This window comes from Apostichopus japonicus, chromosome 22 (genome assembly GCF_037975245.1).
Source record: "Apostichopus japonicus isolate 1M-3 chromosome 22, ASM3797524v1, whole genome shotgun sequence".
Taxonomy (NCBI): Eukaryota; Metazoa; Echinodermata; class Holothuroidea; order Aspidochirotida; family Stichopodidae; genus Apostichopus; species Apostichopus japonicus.
In genome coordinates this window covers 11702452-11720048 of record NC_092582.1, presented here as the reverse complement: position 1 = coordinate 11720048, position 17597 = coordinate 11702452, and the positions used below count along the sequence as shown (strand labels likewise).

At 36.1% G+C, this 17597-nt stretch overlaps 2 protein-coding genes across 2 annotated transcripts; one reads left to right on the top strand and one right to left on the bottom strand.

Moving 5' to 3' along the window:
- Positions 1–5444: 5444 nt before the first annotated feature.
- On the bottom strand, positions 5445–10128 carry LOC139964097 (uncharacterized). Its single transcript, XM_071965447.1, has 3 exons — positions 9859–10128; positions 7701–7797; positions 5445–5678 (listed from the first exon to the last, which is right to left on the bottom strand). Exons 1-3 carry the CDS (start codon positions 10016–10018, stop codon positions 5498–5500), a joined length of 438 nt encoding a protein of 145 aa, XP_071821548.1. The 5' UTR covers positions 10019–10128; the 3' UTR covers positions 5445–5497.
- A 3282-nt stretch (positions 10129–13410) lies between these two features.
- On the top strand, positions 13411–17229 carry LOC139964084 (uncharacterized). The gene is made up of 3 exons (XM_071965435.1): positions 13411–13530; positions 16073–16175; positions 16383–17229. The coding sequence occupies exons 1-3, from the start codon at positions 13470–13472 to the stop codon at positions 17227–17229; spliced, it is 1011 nt and encodes a 336-aa protein (XP_071821536.1). The 5' UTR covers positions 13411–13469.
- The last annotated feature ends 368 nt before the right edge of the window (positions 17230–17597 follow it).

Below are 17597 nucleotides of genomic sequence, written 5' to 3'. Positions count from 1 at the left end.
GAGACGATCCTCAATTACAAGGCCCGGATTATGCAGAGCAAATCAAATCCACAGAGGAGAATCCAGGTAATCCACCTCCTAACGGTATCTGCTTTATTGAGCGTGAGTTACCATTATGAGCCCGCCTCCAAATAGTATCTGATTTCGGGAGAGTAAGTTTAATCTTTATTCGCCTCCCAGCTGACGGTATCTGTTTTCTTGATGGTCAGTTACCATTAATATCTAGGGTTTTTGTGATGGTGTGTTTCCTTTAATGCCTCCCGCCTCCTAACGGTATCTGGTTTTTGTGAGGGTGTGTTGCCATTAGTTGACTCCCGCCTAAAGGTATCTGGCTTTTGTGAGGGTGTGTTTCTTTTAATGCCTCCCGCTTGACGGTATATTGGGCTGTTGTGAGGGTGTGTTACATTTTAATTGCCTGCCTCTTAATGGTATCTGAGGTTTTGTGAGGGTGTGTTACCATTAATTGCCTGCCTCCGAATGGTATATGGTTTTTGTGAGGGTGAGTTACATTTGTTTGCCTCCCGCCTAACGGTATCTGGTATTTGTGAGGGTGTGTTACATTTAATTGCTTGCCTCTTAACGGTATCTGGTTTTTGTGAGTGTGTGTTTCCTTTAATGCCTCCCGCCTAACGGTATCTGAGGTTTTTGTGAGGGTGTGATATATTTAATTGCCTGCCTCCTAACAGTATATTGGGTTTTTGTGAGGGTGTGTTGCCATTAATTGCCTGCCTCTTAACGGTATATTTTCTGTTCATTTTTGAAGGTGAGTTTTGGATTCATTTAGAGTATCAAAAATATATATTTGACTACTGGCTTTTCGATTTTGTTAATTGATGTTATACACTTGTTAAATTATGTTTACTCTCTCTTTGAGAGACAGAAACTATATTCAGTTCAATTTCCATAAACATGATTTAAATGAATACGCTGCTCTGAATACCAAAATACATTCAGACTATGTCATCGTTTTTGTAAGTTGACATCCTTGCGATGTGGCTGATATCAAGATGCAGGTCTCGCAGTCAATATTGCAAGAATGTAAGAAGAATGTCTCCTGACACCGTTTTATATAGCTTTGTACTCACTTTTATCCAATATCAATTCAAAACAAGCTGTCCTACAAGAGAGAAAAGGGAAAAAACTACGACATTTGATTTTCCTAGGTTGCGTTTGAACGTATTTGTTTCAAATATACAATACTCGTGAAACATATGGATATCTACCGGTTGATCTACTATAAGTGTAGAAACGTAGTAAAAGTTCAAATGCATTCAGATATTGTATAGTTAAAGGTAAATAGCTGAAAAAAAAAGTTCTAATAAAGGAGAGTATTAATTGTTAAGACTATTCATCAATTAATTATATTTAATACACCATTCAATTTCCGAAAATAGTAATGCCATTTATAAAATACATTAGACTTAGTTGTTAATTTCCTTGGCTACTTTAATGAGGTCAGACCTGGTCCTAAGGGGCTACAGCCCCGGGCACTCGGCTAATTTGGAGGGCGAATAAAGTATTGAAGGGGCCTAGGAAAATAATGGTATATAGTTAAGAGAATTGGTAAGAAAGGGAAGCCATGTGACATAATGGGGTATAAAAGGAAGGCATTGATTACGTTAGTTCCAAACCTAATATCGATAGGGCCAGTATAGACATAAAGACTTCTTTACAACTCATGCAGTTAGTAGTAGCGCTGTGTGGGAGGCATATATTAGGTGGTTGGGATGTAATGTGTGTACAGTTATAGGCTAACCTGTGGTTGATCCACAAGTCCGAATTACCTTGAATTATACAGATAGTAAACATGAGAAAACAAAAACAAACTAAAGCCAAAAATAATGATAATACAAACTTCTGAACACCTTATGGTTTATGTTAGATTACAAACATATTGCACTATATACTAGCCAAGCTAGTGGCCTTTATTTTACAGTGTCTTGTACTTTGACGTTTTTATTTTGTATATTTCCAGAGAACCCTACCCTCGTGTGAGAACGCCACGTCACTGCAAGTTAACTTTCAACCCGGATACGTGTATTTACGAACCAGATGGAACTTGTGGTTGCGAAATCCTGGGTTACTATTACTCTGATGTAAGCGGCTATGCAATCAAACCTGAGTAAACAACCAGTTATAGGGGAGAGGTAGGGGTGGGGGTAGATGTGGAGGTGGAGGAGGAACGATGAGATAAAGGAGGGGAGTTTTTTTTCTTTCTCGTATCATCACACAGATTAAAGCGGAGTGATTTAACTTGTTAAAATAAATGTATTACATCAATGTACGGGCAAAGTTGTAGTAGAATGATTTGGTTCCGTCACTCACATTATGAAGATATATAAATGAGCGATTCTCCACAATGTAATGTATTCCTAGACGTGTTTATGTCAACACGAGACGAATGATGATTACAAAAAGAAACATGTGTTATTATCGTTAGCACTAAATACGCGAACGAAAGAGAAGATGTTTTAAGGTATATAAAGTGATAACCAAATTTTGTTCTTCAACCGCCGCAGCTGATAACACACCAGTCTGGTATAGTTAAAAGATTAAAGGTCTCGAATGTTAAGATTTTTCTTTTTGACGTATTAAAGTTCTTAAATAATTAAATGAAATTTCACTGTGAATTTTCCGAAGAATGACAAATATAAATTGAAGTTAAAGTGAACACACCTATTGCTTTCCTTTCTTCTTCTTTTGAGCTGTCTAACGATGGAAGATTGCTCCCAACGAGTTAGCTCGCCTTATATAGCTCAAACGTCATATGCATGTGCTCAGAAACATTTGACTAAACTTTATATCTCAAGTACACGATTATATTACTAAATTAACTAAATGTCAGTATTTGTTGTTTTAAGTGAAAATCAAGTGAAATAATATTATTCTCACTTTTAAGTCTTAATCTCAAAGAATAATATCACATATTTCTGTTAAAAACATGGTTCTTGCAATAAAAGTTAAACTTTCAGAAATCTTGAACTTTGCCGTTGTTGTGTTTTCTGTGTAGCTTATCACTCGTTACTTAGATGTGTGGCTGAAAATCAAGTATTTTTTTTTACACACTGAAAATGACAATATAGGTATTTTGTACCATGTGTTCAGAGTCTTGAGTTGAAGGTGAGACTTTTTTTCCATCTTAAAAATTGTGAGTTTGAATAAAGTGGAATATCTCCTCCATTTAATTGTGTGTTTCACCTGCATATAAGCAGAGTTGATTGTTTAAACATTCTGCATACTGTTTCTTAGGACAAGTAAGAAATTTCGTTTTGTTTTTATTGAAATGATATGACACCAATCCAATTTGTTTAGCTTTCAATACAGCACCAAGGCAATTTTTAATGTTTGGGAGGGCACCAAATGCACTTTTTCTTAAAAGTGAGAAAAAACACATAGAGAAGTGGCAAAAAACAGGAACAATAAAGAATAAACTAACTTTCTATTTCGCTACTTCTCGAAGCTAAAATGATCGAGAACATTATAAAAGTGTGCATGAAGTGAGGGGTGCTGCAGTTACTGCCGTCAGCAAGGAGTACATTACTGCAAGTGGTAGGGTACAGACGGTACTTTGACGTTGATTTAATTAAGTTGGTACTGTTTGAGGTGGAGTAGAGTGTTGTGGGCTGATACAAATATGAAACAATAACACGAAAGCTCGGTGATCGAAAAGTAATTGAAACACAAATTACTTCAGTTTAAATTTTACACATGTCCCCCACCAAAATAGCTTGTCTGGCGTCACTCTTGATAATAGGCTATGCACCACCATCAAAACAGTTCGGTTAAAAGGCCAATATGTCTTCACTCCTTCAATCCCATCATGCAATCTGTTTATTACTTTTCTTTATATCAGGGAGAAATGTTAATTCAAGTCCTTGAGACATGTATGTTTCACACGACACAAATCATGTATTTCGAAGTTTTGGCGAAAAATGTGATGACTTCATGGTGACTTCCTCCGTACGAATTGAACATTAAATTGCACGACTATTCACATCCTTACATAATATAGGCTACTGAAAGTGATATTTCTATACTGTAAAGTACGTAGAACTGTTGTGTTTGCATGTCATTTTTAAGACATTGAATAACAAAATCAATTGGTAGTGAGACAGTTTTGTGCTTTATGTTGCAGGAAAATTAAACCGATCGCAAGCATCACTAATACATTCGTTCTGCTTTTCCAGAGGTAAACTCCCTGAGCGCCATAAACAAGGATTAAGATAGTCATAGGCATGTTGTGATGTTATTATTTACTTTATATTTTGATTTTGAAGACAAAAAAAGGAAAAAGGAAATATTCATGAAATAAATTTATGGCATTATATTTACTTTGTTATTCTTCAGCTTAAAGCTTCCTTTTTAGGACAGAAATGATAACCGGACGTATAGAACATTTGATATGTTCTAATAGTTCCACACTACATTACAGATTTTATTTTAAGCAGAAGTACGATAATTATATAAGTTTAACATAGAAGAAACATTTGATCACATATAATGCAGGTCTATCTTTTAGAATTTGTGAACCATTTCAGCTAAGCAAATGTTACATGTCTTAAACGTTCCTTTAAATCAAAGTTTATGACGTCGTCTTCTCAAAAAGTAATTTCATCAATTTTGCAATAAACCGTCCCTTAAATAACAACAATCACATAACATGAATTACAACCAATTATTCTCCCCGCCCCCCCCCCCCAAATGTCGCTGATTTGTAAACATAACCTTTTCATACGTAGTTTCTGTGAAACTAATTTAAAGATTTATAGACTAGATAATCCAGTCATTTTGATTGATGAGCCATCTATACCCTTAAAGCCTATTTTCTTAAAACAATGATGGTAAAGTAAATTGTACTGAGAGAAATTTTTCGTCATGGTCTCCAACATATATATCATACTACAGTTGGAGGTGCAGTTTAAGTTGGGGTGGAGTTTCAAATCATTCTAACTCATAGCATACATAGGCACAGGAGCCACCTTTGTTTTGTTTTGTTGGGGGGGGGGGGGACTGTAACGCTTTGCCTGAAAAAAATATAACCACAATTTTTCTCACGCTCCGCGTGTGTTCAACATGTTAATGTGCATACCATTGTAGGCACGCATCAATTATTACATCACATGCCAATAACATACAATCATTTTCCGTGTTTATAATTATATTAAATATGGTTATAATTTTTGGGCAAGTCGTTACAATAATAATGATAATAATAATAATATCAGTTAAGCCATTGAAAAACACATTGCAAATTATTTTTCCTTCAGTAGGTGCCCAAAAAATTCTCATCATATTGCCCGAATTTTCCCAAAATATTTGGTTGGGGCTGCGATTTTTATGGACTATAGACTATGTCTTCATTCACTTCCGTCTCTTCATTAACTAATGACAAACATTCCACCAGACGTTGAAACCTTTAACTTAAAATACAGCATATAAGTGTGAGGGGGGGGGGTGAGTGAGAGGGGGGTTAACTATAGCTGTAGTGGCGCATGAACTATGACTCATACGGTAAGCCACCATCTGGTACATTGTCAAACGTATCACCGACTTCAGAGTAATACCAGCCAACGATCTCACAAGCTCCTCGGGCACTAGCACTGAACAAGAACTCACACGTGTCTTGATCTTGTGTCAGTATGCAATGCTCAGGACAACGAACCTTTGGTTCAGATTTTCTGTTGAAACAAAATCGATAGAAGGAAAAGTTACATTTTAGGCGGTTAATAGCGTGGCATTGAGGTAAAGCCGATCTGGTATTAAAGTGACCGATTATGTGCTAACTGAAATCTTCTAAACATTATGTATCGTTGAATAGTTACATAGTCCTGCTTTTGATGTGCGTATATAACAGGGGAATTTTTTTTAAGACATATTTAGTGGGTGGGCCATTCCTAAAGGGACAGCCCCACCCCGGGGACAGCCCACCCCCTCCCCTGCAGGCTACGACCGTGTACTTAGCATCAGTTAACTTAATCACAAATAAAATATTTGTAAACATATGTACATAACTACCAAACTAGAACTTGAGGTATAATGAGTAACAATGAGTTTTGACAACATCATGATTAGCAGCTTAGCACCCAGGCTTAGCATCATTTATGTATCTGTCTCAAAACTCCTGTGAGGTATATAACTAACTCCTACACGAGCCAGTCAGTAAACTCGGGGAGGGGGTGGGCGACATTTGATATTGTGTCCCTTCTTCAGAAAGTGGGGTAGTCTCCCCGCCCCCATGATTTACGCCCCTGTACGCAGGTCTCATCTTGCGATAAGAATTTGAATGTATTGTCCGGAGACTAACTTATTTCAAATTGTATTTTTGGTCTAAAATGTTCAACTGGACTATGTGGTATCAAAAACTACCTGTATCAACAGAAAACATGTGCATAGTATATTCCAAACTATACTGAGTTCATATATTGACTCACAATACTGACATACTAACCAAATAAAATTCAAGGTTCATTTACCACCAAGGTCAAGCAACGGTTTTTTTTTCATGAGCCTCAACGTTCTAATGACAGGCATGGAAATGTGTTGGAAAACTTGGATATACCGGTGGCTGATTTTCATTCCTGAATCAACTTACTGGACAATACCTGGATCGTTCTCCAAAGTCATATCCTAATAGCATTTGTATCGTGGCCGTTCAGCTGTGAAGACTTTTTCTTTCTTTTGGAATATACGAATCATTTCCCAATTGATGCAAAATAGTAATCTTGCAAACAAGTTACGCAGTGATAAAATTCTGATTATTTCGTACACTGTCATCCTAGCAACCATTTCAAATGTATCACATTTCAGCGACAAATCAACAACAACAAAAACAACAATATTGTAAAAGAAATTAAAGCATTTGATGATCATCTACTGTGGTGACAGTACAGACCACCTACAATGATCCACTTCCTGAAATATTCATCGAACGTTTACTTTGTAAATATATAGATCAAATTGAGAGCACCATATTTATAGTAAAGAAAAAATAATAATTAAGATAGGGTCTTCAAGTTACAGTGTATATATATTTTGTTCATTCGTCCATATCAGTGACAATTTTTAACTGCAACTGGAACATCCCTTTAGTTGTGTAGTTCTTGGCTGTAACTACAAGAATGACTTATGGGCAGACGTTAAACCTTGGTATGACAAAGTGCAAGGAAAATGACAAATTTGAGTGATAGGAGTGGTTTCATAAACTGTTAATGTTTCAAACATACCCACTTTTACAGTAAGTTAAAATACCTGGAATGTTGCTGTTTTAATGCAACAGCAATGATACCGTCGGATCCTCAGTGTTGGTTTAATTGTTAATCTTTCACCAATTGTTTGTTTTTATAAATGCTGTAATATCTTAACTGAAACATGTTCATTTAGCTTCATATTAACAATAGAGGATATTTGGATGATATCCAGTACCATTGTTTTTCGCAAACGTGTACACCCCTCATCCCCTCCCTCTCTCCTTACTTCCTTTTTACTTCCTTATCCTTGAAATACCCAAACATTATACTCAATTTAATAGGTCATCGAAGGTTTTGTTAATATTTTGCACACAAAATATCACAACATTCCGTAAAAACAGTTGCACTTATCAATCAACCTCTCTTATGAAAATACTTGCTTTAGACAAAGGGAACAACTTCTGGAGTGCATATTTTGACTCCTTTTTTAACACTTGCTATGGAATGTCTTACCTTCTACAGCAAGTGTATTCATCGTTCATACATACGCAATCGGAGCAGACATTAACCGGATCAGCGAACATCGCCGCGGCTGGACAAGCTAACGCCACTGTGGAGGAATATGTATATAGGCTTATTAGTCAAAACAGTGACAACAAAATAACAGCCTCCGGCGCTGTACGTAAGCACGTCATAATCTACTGGGATGTGGCCAATAGATGGTTGGAACCCATTAAATAGAGTCCTATCCTCTCCCAATATCCCTCTGTAAATCATAATTTCGGTTATTCTAAAGAGATACTAAAAGGCAATGTTAAAAATTAACATTCATTGACTTATGTTAAACGGAAATGATTCGTAAATCTATAAGAGTGTAAAACATTCCCATATACAACAAGATTCGAGCTTACTCAAATCTAACTACAACGTGCCGAATTTAAACGCAGATGTTGGACCCAAATCGATACCGAGTCGGTCTCATATCGAATAGCCGAAGTGAGCGTGTCTTAACACATACGGAAGTATAAGCTTTATTGTACCAGATATGAATAACACAGTACCAAACTGATAACCGCCCCCTCCCCACCACCCACACCCCATTACGACTACAAATTACATGGTTTCGCTATAACTGTGAATATTCACGAATATCGAATGGAATCGAAAACACGCAAAACACAAAATAATGAAGAGACCGTGCATTGAGCGGCGACATTAAGTTGCCATTACGTGAACACAGTAACAAGTACATAAGTAAATCAATTAATTATAATTCAATAATTTGGTTAACAAACATGAACGAAGGTGAATCTGACACCAAGTTTTCAAAGGTAGTATTACGTGTGTAAAAATGCCGTTGAACAATTTCTTTAACACAGTTTTCTTCTTCAGATTTCTGACTTCTTTTTTTTTATCAAGAGTGCAAAATGTCGTTTATGGCTTTTTAAAGTGTTATTCAGTCAATACATCTCCACAAAACGTTCATTGTCATACTTTTACCGTTTCACTATTTGGTCATTCGTCAATGTGGTGTCCCTGCGTACAGAAAACGCGTGGATTTATTCGGTGTAAATGGGACGGAGAGATATGAACAAGGAGAACGCAAACACTCTTAGCATGAAGTTAATGCATATTAATTTTAATTTAGTTTGATGCTTTCAAAGCGTTTGAAATTTATTAGATTACTTAATGACAAATGATACATTAGCAAGTACGACAACTGGTAACAAAACTGTGGCGAAATATAGATCGCAACTCTAAACTTTTCAACTGTAGTATTCATCCAAATCTAACAGTTGTTTTGTGAGCAAATTATCGCCATTGACTCACCAAATTGAAAACAACGAACAAAAATGACCAATCACATCACGCAGATATAAAAAAGGGACGCTCTCTCCATTGCCAGATGCATAACATGAGATAAAATCATTTCACTAATTATTCAACAATCTCGCTTTTCAAAATAATGGGTGTATTTAGAACAATGTCGTTACTTTATTTCTTGCTCGCGATAACTGTTTAATAGCAAGTGCGAGATGTAATAGTTGTTGGAAGTTTTTAACCAATCGTATACCTATAGTCTCACTTCGCATGGCTACGTCAAATATGCATATTCATGTAATTAACAAACCATCGCAATAACTGCAGTATCTTACAATACAGCTCATACATTATGGCATACCTTATACAAATCATTGAGCGGGACGAGAATGCTACCAATAACTACTGTGGCCTAGGAAAAACTGAACCAAAACTATAGGTAAATGGTGCAGCTTGTGAGTAGGAGATCCAAGGCTCCTTTCCGACTTTATCCAGACCGACTAGCCAATAACAGTGCCCAGTGCCAAATACCGTCCTAAGCCTCGGAGAATACAGTTGTAAAAATGAAACCAATTGGCACTTTGTTTGTCCCTCCCTCTATTTTGTTGCTCGACCACTTGTTGCCATCGGTCTCACGATTTACAGTCTTTGGTGTTAGTCATTTTGTTTTCTTATATAATTAGGGCGTTACATCATGAAAGTCTTGAGTTAAGAAGCAAAGAATAAAACTTAGTTTTGTTGTGTACCTTCTACTACCCTTTCGGTATACTCGCCGCCTAAACGTATCGGTGCGGATATAAGCAAAAGAGATAAAACATATAATTGAATAAATAAATTAATATAAACTTACAATTGTTATAGCAGGTGCCATGCGTGGGTTCATTATGCGGATCAGGCTCTATAAGGATTGGTAGAGCATTCTCTACATCTGGTTTCACCCCTGCTATCTCCCCTGGACGAGCTACACCGAGAAGGGTGACAAATATGGCGACAATACTGACGAAATTCATCTTCTGCGAATACCGAGTGTCTTCGTAATAACGGAAAACTGTTCGATGCGTGCTGTGCGTTCTTGGGAAGTTCGGAGAATTTGTTACTGTTATTCTAACGTGGGTAGAGTTTATATAGGTAAATTTATACGCATACCTAACATGTTATGTAATCAAACCACCTTTCCTTTTTATGAAGATAATTTTATGACGAAGGCAACTCAGTAAGGTAAATATGTCTCACCTGTACTATGTTTTTTGTTGTTATACTCTGAATGTGCGCATGCGTAATTGTTAGCTTTAATTAGTGATTCGAAATTCGGGTCGGATAACTTCGACACCAAATTGTTTATTTTAATGAAGCCTTTTTTACCTGTGGACATTAAGATGTTGATTTAATCTAGATGCTTGATTTGAGAGGGTTCGAGGCAAGTGACTCTAAACAATTAAAACAAACCGAAATATGTTTATTTTCAGGGCAGATGTCAAAAACGAGCTACCTTAAATCAACCAAACCCTCCAAAAATGACTTTCGAGTTCTTTCATCATTGTAAACATCAGGTGACAGCCAACAAACAAGCGAAAATTCGTTATTAAACTTCACAAAGTATTGCGGATATTTCGTGCATAAGTACTCAGGTAAATGATCATTGGACAACCCTCAATGCAAATTTCAAACCCACAAAACTTATAGTCTTTCGCAACATTTACCTTCGACAACTCACAACATACTCATTAGTTTACAGGTAGGGGTGGATTTGATCTACCTGACTATTGGCTTGGAACCGATCGAGGCGCCCGCGGGTTTTAAAGGCCTCGGGTCGTCGCTTTGATTAGTGAGCTTCTTGCAGGAAATGAGGCTAAATGGAGCTAACGATTTAAAAATTCGTTCATGTTTTTCTTGTGGCCTGTTTATAACATAAACTAATCTTTTGAAAACTCATTTGGTTCAAGCAATGACAGATCTGGAACCTCGAGTTTCTTTTAATTTCCTGTTTCGAAAGCTAATCTGACCAAGAAATATACATCCGTATGTTATATAGACAATAGCGTAAGGCCGTATGGCGTCCACGTACACGGCATACGATATATTTGTATGATTTTAGTATTGGACAGAGCAGTATTATTACTGGCAGTGTATATCGCGGATATCGTTCGAGAGAACAGCGCAAACTGCAGCTTCCTTTTATGACGTCACCAATCGCCTATCAAAGAAGATATTCGTTATCACAGTAATGAAACTTCTTCTCTCTCGATTGCTGATCAATATATCTTAACTTAGGTATAGTGAATGCTTTGATACGAATGTTTTCACGGAGATTGTAGATGCTTTCAGTAAAGGACATTTTACTATATATATTTTTTATTTCGCCCTTTTGTAAGGCTTAGGAGGATAAAATAACATTTGTGAAGGCGATTTAAATACCAACTTAAATACGTCAACTCGATCTAAACACAAAATGTACGTTATAGCTGGATTAACTTTAGAATATCTTTCTTTTTGCTTCAAGCAAATTTGTTGTTGTTTAGTTTTAATGATCTGCTCTGATTCGCGTTTGCGTTTGCAGTAAAAACACAGGCAGTCGTCAAGTGGCAAATAAATAAATAATTATATAGTTTGAGCAAACATTGATCACCCACTCCAAGCTTGCAGCTTTAGCATCTGCTTACGGTATCAGCCTCATTGAGCAAATATCTCCATTCACGTATACACACACAGTAAATCTGTAACGATATTTTCCGAGGTCGCTAGAGTATATATAGGAGGTTTTCAACTCACCTGTCCTACTAATCTCCCGATAAGCGGGTGACTTGGAATGTCATGACGTTTGCAAAGTTAAGCTATTGAAGAGGTAAAAACCATTGGCCAATACTTCAGCTCTCATTGCGTAATCTTCCTGTATTACTAATCGAAGAATTATCTATAATGCCTTAGTTGAATCACCAAGTTCAATCCTTCTGAATTTACAACGGGATACATACATGCAGCTACATACACGCAGCTACATACATGCAGCTACACACATGCAAAACTATCACTTTGATAGCCTAGTTCTCTTTGGGGCCTTTTTCCCCCGTTACGTATTTGGGCGAATGTGTATTACATAAATTGTGGTATGGGATTTGGGGACACCGACATATTTCGATATTAAAAACTCGCTGTAAGATGGGCGATATGAAAACGGTTACATTGTTCACGATATGTGCTACGACATTATCATCGTGATGTGAGTATCTGACATGTGTTTACGCGATACCCAATAGAAATGTCTATGCCGCTATTTTGATCATGTTCGTAAAAGTTATAGCATATAGGTATATATGTCGTTTACATTGCTTATTTTTTAATAAGTTGTGCTGAGAGCGTCCTAACTGTCACCTGGCCCGAGGTAATCCACATAATTATGCTACATCCTAGCTTAGACCTGAGTACTTTACGATGTTGTAATTATAAACTAGTAATGAGACTTTCCAATCAGGATATAATTCATGCGGAGCCACTGTTTTTAATATGCGGTATTGAAGCTGATAATCTCTCTGGAACATTAATCTTTCGCATTTTATCCATGCAGTGTTCAGCAATTTACTTATTGTTTATGAGAGTATCATTAAGTTATGGTAGCGATTATCAGTTTTAGTTGAAACCTGCAGGTCTGACAAGAGTGTGTCATAGGTTGGAGGTGACGTCACGGTGCCCGGGATCAATAAGGAGGCCAGGGAAGTATCGGATAAAGAATAATGTATTTTTATTTTAAGATATTTATATTTAAGGAGAAAACATGGAGACTTCAAAAACTTGTGGGCGTGCTAAGATATTTGTCCCGGTGGTCCGACCTGGGTTGTCAACATATTGTAAGCATAACCACTCAGTTCTGATTAATTTGTTTAGATAATATTAACCTATTATTTATACTTATTAATAAGTTATGGGTATTGTGTTGATTTTGTCAAGTTGGAAATTACACGAAATGAAATACTTTTGACCTCCATTTGTCACGTAATTTGTTAAGTGATCAATCAAAGAGTATAGTTATTGCTGAATTTCATATTTAATAAGCGATGTATCATTATGAATTAATTGAAATAAATGACCACAAATCTTCTGTCGGGAACACGTGTAACACTGCCCATTGTTTATTTAGTGTGGAAATATATTTAGATAACTTAGAAATAGACAAATTCATTTGATTACAATCTCTCATGAAACTCTTCACATCACAAATTTAATCTTTATATATACTGTATATAGTTATTGAAAAGGTTTTATTAATAGTCACAGCTCTATTCGATAACGTAATATTCTGTGTGTATATATAGGAACAAAGTAAGAATTGGCCAAGATTGAAGCTGTTTTTACCGTGACCTATGAAAAGATATTAAACATAGAAAGAGGAAGATGTTTGTCCATTTTATTTTGCTTGTTTCCTTTTCATGGACGAGTGTAGCTCAAATTGTTTATCTCAAAGGACCAATGGCAACAACTAGGGTAGCATCCGAGAGCAAACCTAACAATGGACCGTGTTACAGAGATGGTGAGTATTTACACTGCAGGCTTTACGAGAGGAAGGATGGGGGAGGGGAAGGGTCAAGGGGAGATAAAGCATCAGGGCCGGTAGTCAATTAGGTGGTCTGGGAAATATGAGATAAAGAATAGTATATAATTATTTTAAAGTAAACATGGAAAGTGCAATTGTCCCTGGGGTCTGGTCTGCATGGTATAAATCTCAAGTTCTCTATACCATATAGGCTAAAATGTGAGGCGTGACCAAAACACTGAAGGCATAAAACTCCGTTATCAATTCAACGTACATACAAATTCATAAAATGAAATCGCAATTAAGACTAAAAAACACAACTTGAAACTATAGCTTCCATGTTACGTTAACAAGGTTACGTAACAGAGTTTCTGATTATTCATAAAATATTGCGTCGCTTATTGAATTTTTTTTTTTTTTTTTTTTGTGTTTTACGCGACGCTGTTTATGTTGTCATTGAAACAGAAAAGTTACATGTATAACGAAATATTAGAATACAAATGTATATTACAGAGAAAGTAAACTAGAGACACATTGGTCAGGCAGCGCCAGACTCATTGCTTATTCTGTTGCTGAGATGAAACATACGGAACGCCGTTTGTTTCAGAGTGTTAAGAAATATATTACTCTTTCAGCATGTTACAATTTAACGTCATCATGCCAGTATTCAAAATGAATAGTTCAATGTTTCAATCCCATTATTATAAGAATCAATATAAAAAATTCAATGTCAGCATGTCAGGAAATATAATCAAGCGGTTCTTTCAATTCTAGCAATTGATATTTAAATATCACATATCAATATCACAATGACATCACAGTGACGCTAATGTTTAGCATACTGATATTTCTTCGTAACATAAAATTCTGAGATTGTAAAAAGTATGACACGGCCCACGCGGAACTCACACTGGTTCCAACAACAAAAAAAAAAATTATGAAGAAAACTGGTGATTTCATTCTTGACATAATGCTATACTTGCGTTATTAAAAATTGATGATATTAATGATGATACTGGTATTCAAACATGACATGCTGACATTTGACCTGACGTACTCATTTTATTTCGCTAATTTGAAACAGATAATTGTTCCGCGTAGAAACCTTCTGTCATCGATATTGCGTAATATTGCGCAACGATCTGTGCAGTTATGCATGGAAAGGATATCACAAATGTTACTCATTGTTTTGAATTATACAATTAGAGCTGATTTCTTTATACATTTTAAATCTACATTTAATTTTGATGAAGTCTCTTGATCAAAATCTTGCTAATGATTGGACAAACGTCCGTCACACATACCTATTATTTTCCTAGTCATTTCAACACTTCAAGCGTATGCATATGTATGTCATCACATTTTATTTTACCAGCATTTCATATAAATGAAATATGATTCATTGCAATGTTTCCTCAACAACGAAAAATGCTATGAAGTTGAAAGTTGGAATAATGTGCTGTGTACCGAAGTAACAACTTGATCGTGCTATAAATCGGTAGCATGTGCTATTACGATTACAGTAAGATTAGGATACGTGTAATCCCATCAAATCCAGCAGTTTGATGCCTTTTTTTCGGATTACACATATCCTCAGTTCTTACTTTAATCCTAACAGCACATGCTACTGCTGTATCAGATTAATCAGCAAGATCCAATTTTTTTTTTTTTACTGTGGTACAATACTTTAAAATTTACAATAGTTCTGTAATCTCTGTGTGAATCGGTTGATGTGGTGATCAAATGCGATACATTATTTGGCTAGGTACTCGGGTACATGATATATGTACCAATGTAATACACATGGTTCAACGGTTACCGCTCAGGCTTGATCGGAAATTACGATGCTTGCACATAATGGAAAAATAAAACGACTGGTTGCGCAAGATCTATCTGTAACAAGAACAATGCAAACAAGAAAATAAAATGCAACATAAAATTATCAGGCAGAGTAACGTGTCACGTGATAAACACGTGTGGCGTATACTTGATATGTGCATGTACCATAGTAAACAAGCGCCACGCGGTAATGATTTGTAAAATAAACTATATCGAACCATCATTACGTCACCAGTTAAGACACTAAACAAATTCAGCCTGAATCTTATATTCAAAATAGGATTGGGATGGACAGATGAACGCCATGAGTGCAGTGCATAGGTTAAATTTTAAATTTGTGTTTTTGTCAACTAAAAGTAATTGAGATGTGATATGTGGCATTAATTCAACGAACTAACAAATTGTGTGTATTTTGATGCTTCAGCTCTTATATTTTCATTATATTCAGTTGCTTTTATATACACCACAATAAATTGCAAACAAGCATGTACTGGCAATCATGATATGAAAGGAAATAATGCAAATAAGGGCAACTTAACTTCAATATAACAAAGAAAAGTATTGTCTTCATACCATTATTAACGTTTTGAAAATAAGAACTGGTTGAGAATTAACTTATTCATCCATTTCTTAGATTACGGTACTACAAGTACAGAAAGTGAAAATAACATATGGATGGATCTGTTATTTCCTATTTCAGCAACAGTATTCTGTCAAACACCAGGGGCTGAGGTAGACATTAGTGACAACCCTTGCATGAACTGCACTTGTACTGAGGACAACTATGTGAGATGTTGCAATCTGTAAGTATAGCTTAGGGTTGGTAAGGGTTCTAATCACGGTGGGGGCTGAAGGTTTTTCACTCTTCTGGATTTTCCACTCCTTACAATTTTATATATATATATATATATATATATATATATATATATATATAGATATTTATTTATATTATTCAGTATCTTCCTTTTTATATTATCTTTAATTTGTTTGTTCACTTTCCTTCTCCCCAGAGAACCGTACCCAGTGGTGAGACGGCCTCGACGCTGCAAACTTTCTCAAAATCAGACCACGTGTGAGTATTCATTCCAAGCGCACTGTCCTGGATCCTGTAGAATTGTTGGCTGGCTTTACACTAATGTCACCGATCCAGTCGAAGATGATATTGGGGCCCAGGAATTAGAGGTAGAAGAAGATGCTACAAAACCTCCAGCTGGTTCTCCTATATCTGCTCTAACAGGGAGTTCCAAAACGTCCGATAAAAACAGCCATAAATCAGGGTCCAAGAAGAGGAGTTCTACTCGAAAATCTTCAAAAGGTTCCTCCGACAGCCTATCATTCGGGTTACATGATTCCAAATCAAAGTCATCGAAGTCTTCTAAGTCGAAGAAAACCAAAATTGACTCTTCTAAAGGTTCTGACAAAGATAACTCATTTGACAAATTGATAGAAGATCTGGACCCAGGATCCCAGAAAAGTTCTACTCGAAAATCTTCTAAAAGGTCCTCCGACAGCCTATCATTCGGTTTACATGAGTCCAAATCAAAGTCCTCAAAGTCTCCTAAGTCGAAAAAAACCAAAAGTGGCTCTTCTGGGGGTTCTGACAAAGATAAATCATCTGACAAATTGATAGAAAATCTTGACTCAGAACCCAAGAAAAGTTCTACTCGAAAATCTTCTAAAAGGTCCTCTGAAAGCCAATCTCTTGGACTAGATGAGGTCTCTAAGTCCAACCCAAAGGCTTCAAAGTCTCCTAAATCGAAGAAAACCAAAAGTGATTCTTCTGGGGGTATTGACAAGGATCACTCATCTGAGAACTTCATAGAAATTCTCGAGGAAGTCGCTCCTGACAACAATTAGCGCTCTTCTGCTGAAGTTGATGTCGGTTCAGAGAAGGACGTGGGGGACGCTTTGCGATTAATTCTACAACAAGTTTACTGTATAGACAAATGACACTTCTTTTGTGAAAGATTATCGTAAATGATAAATGTTGTCACTTGGAATACTAAGTGATAAGTATGTCATTCTTTTGAGTCCATTTTAAACAAAGTGATAATTTTCAGTTTAATCAACCTAAAAAACAATGTTCTAATGTACACACCTATGTTAACTCAACGTTTAATTAACTTCTCTTAACCTATACGTCACTCTGTTAATTTCTTGTTTTATTTGATATTTCCTCAGAATATTTAAAGTAATTTTTTTTTGGCCGAATGGAACAAATGTCA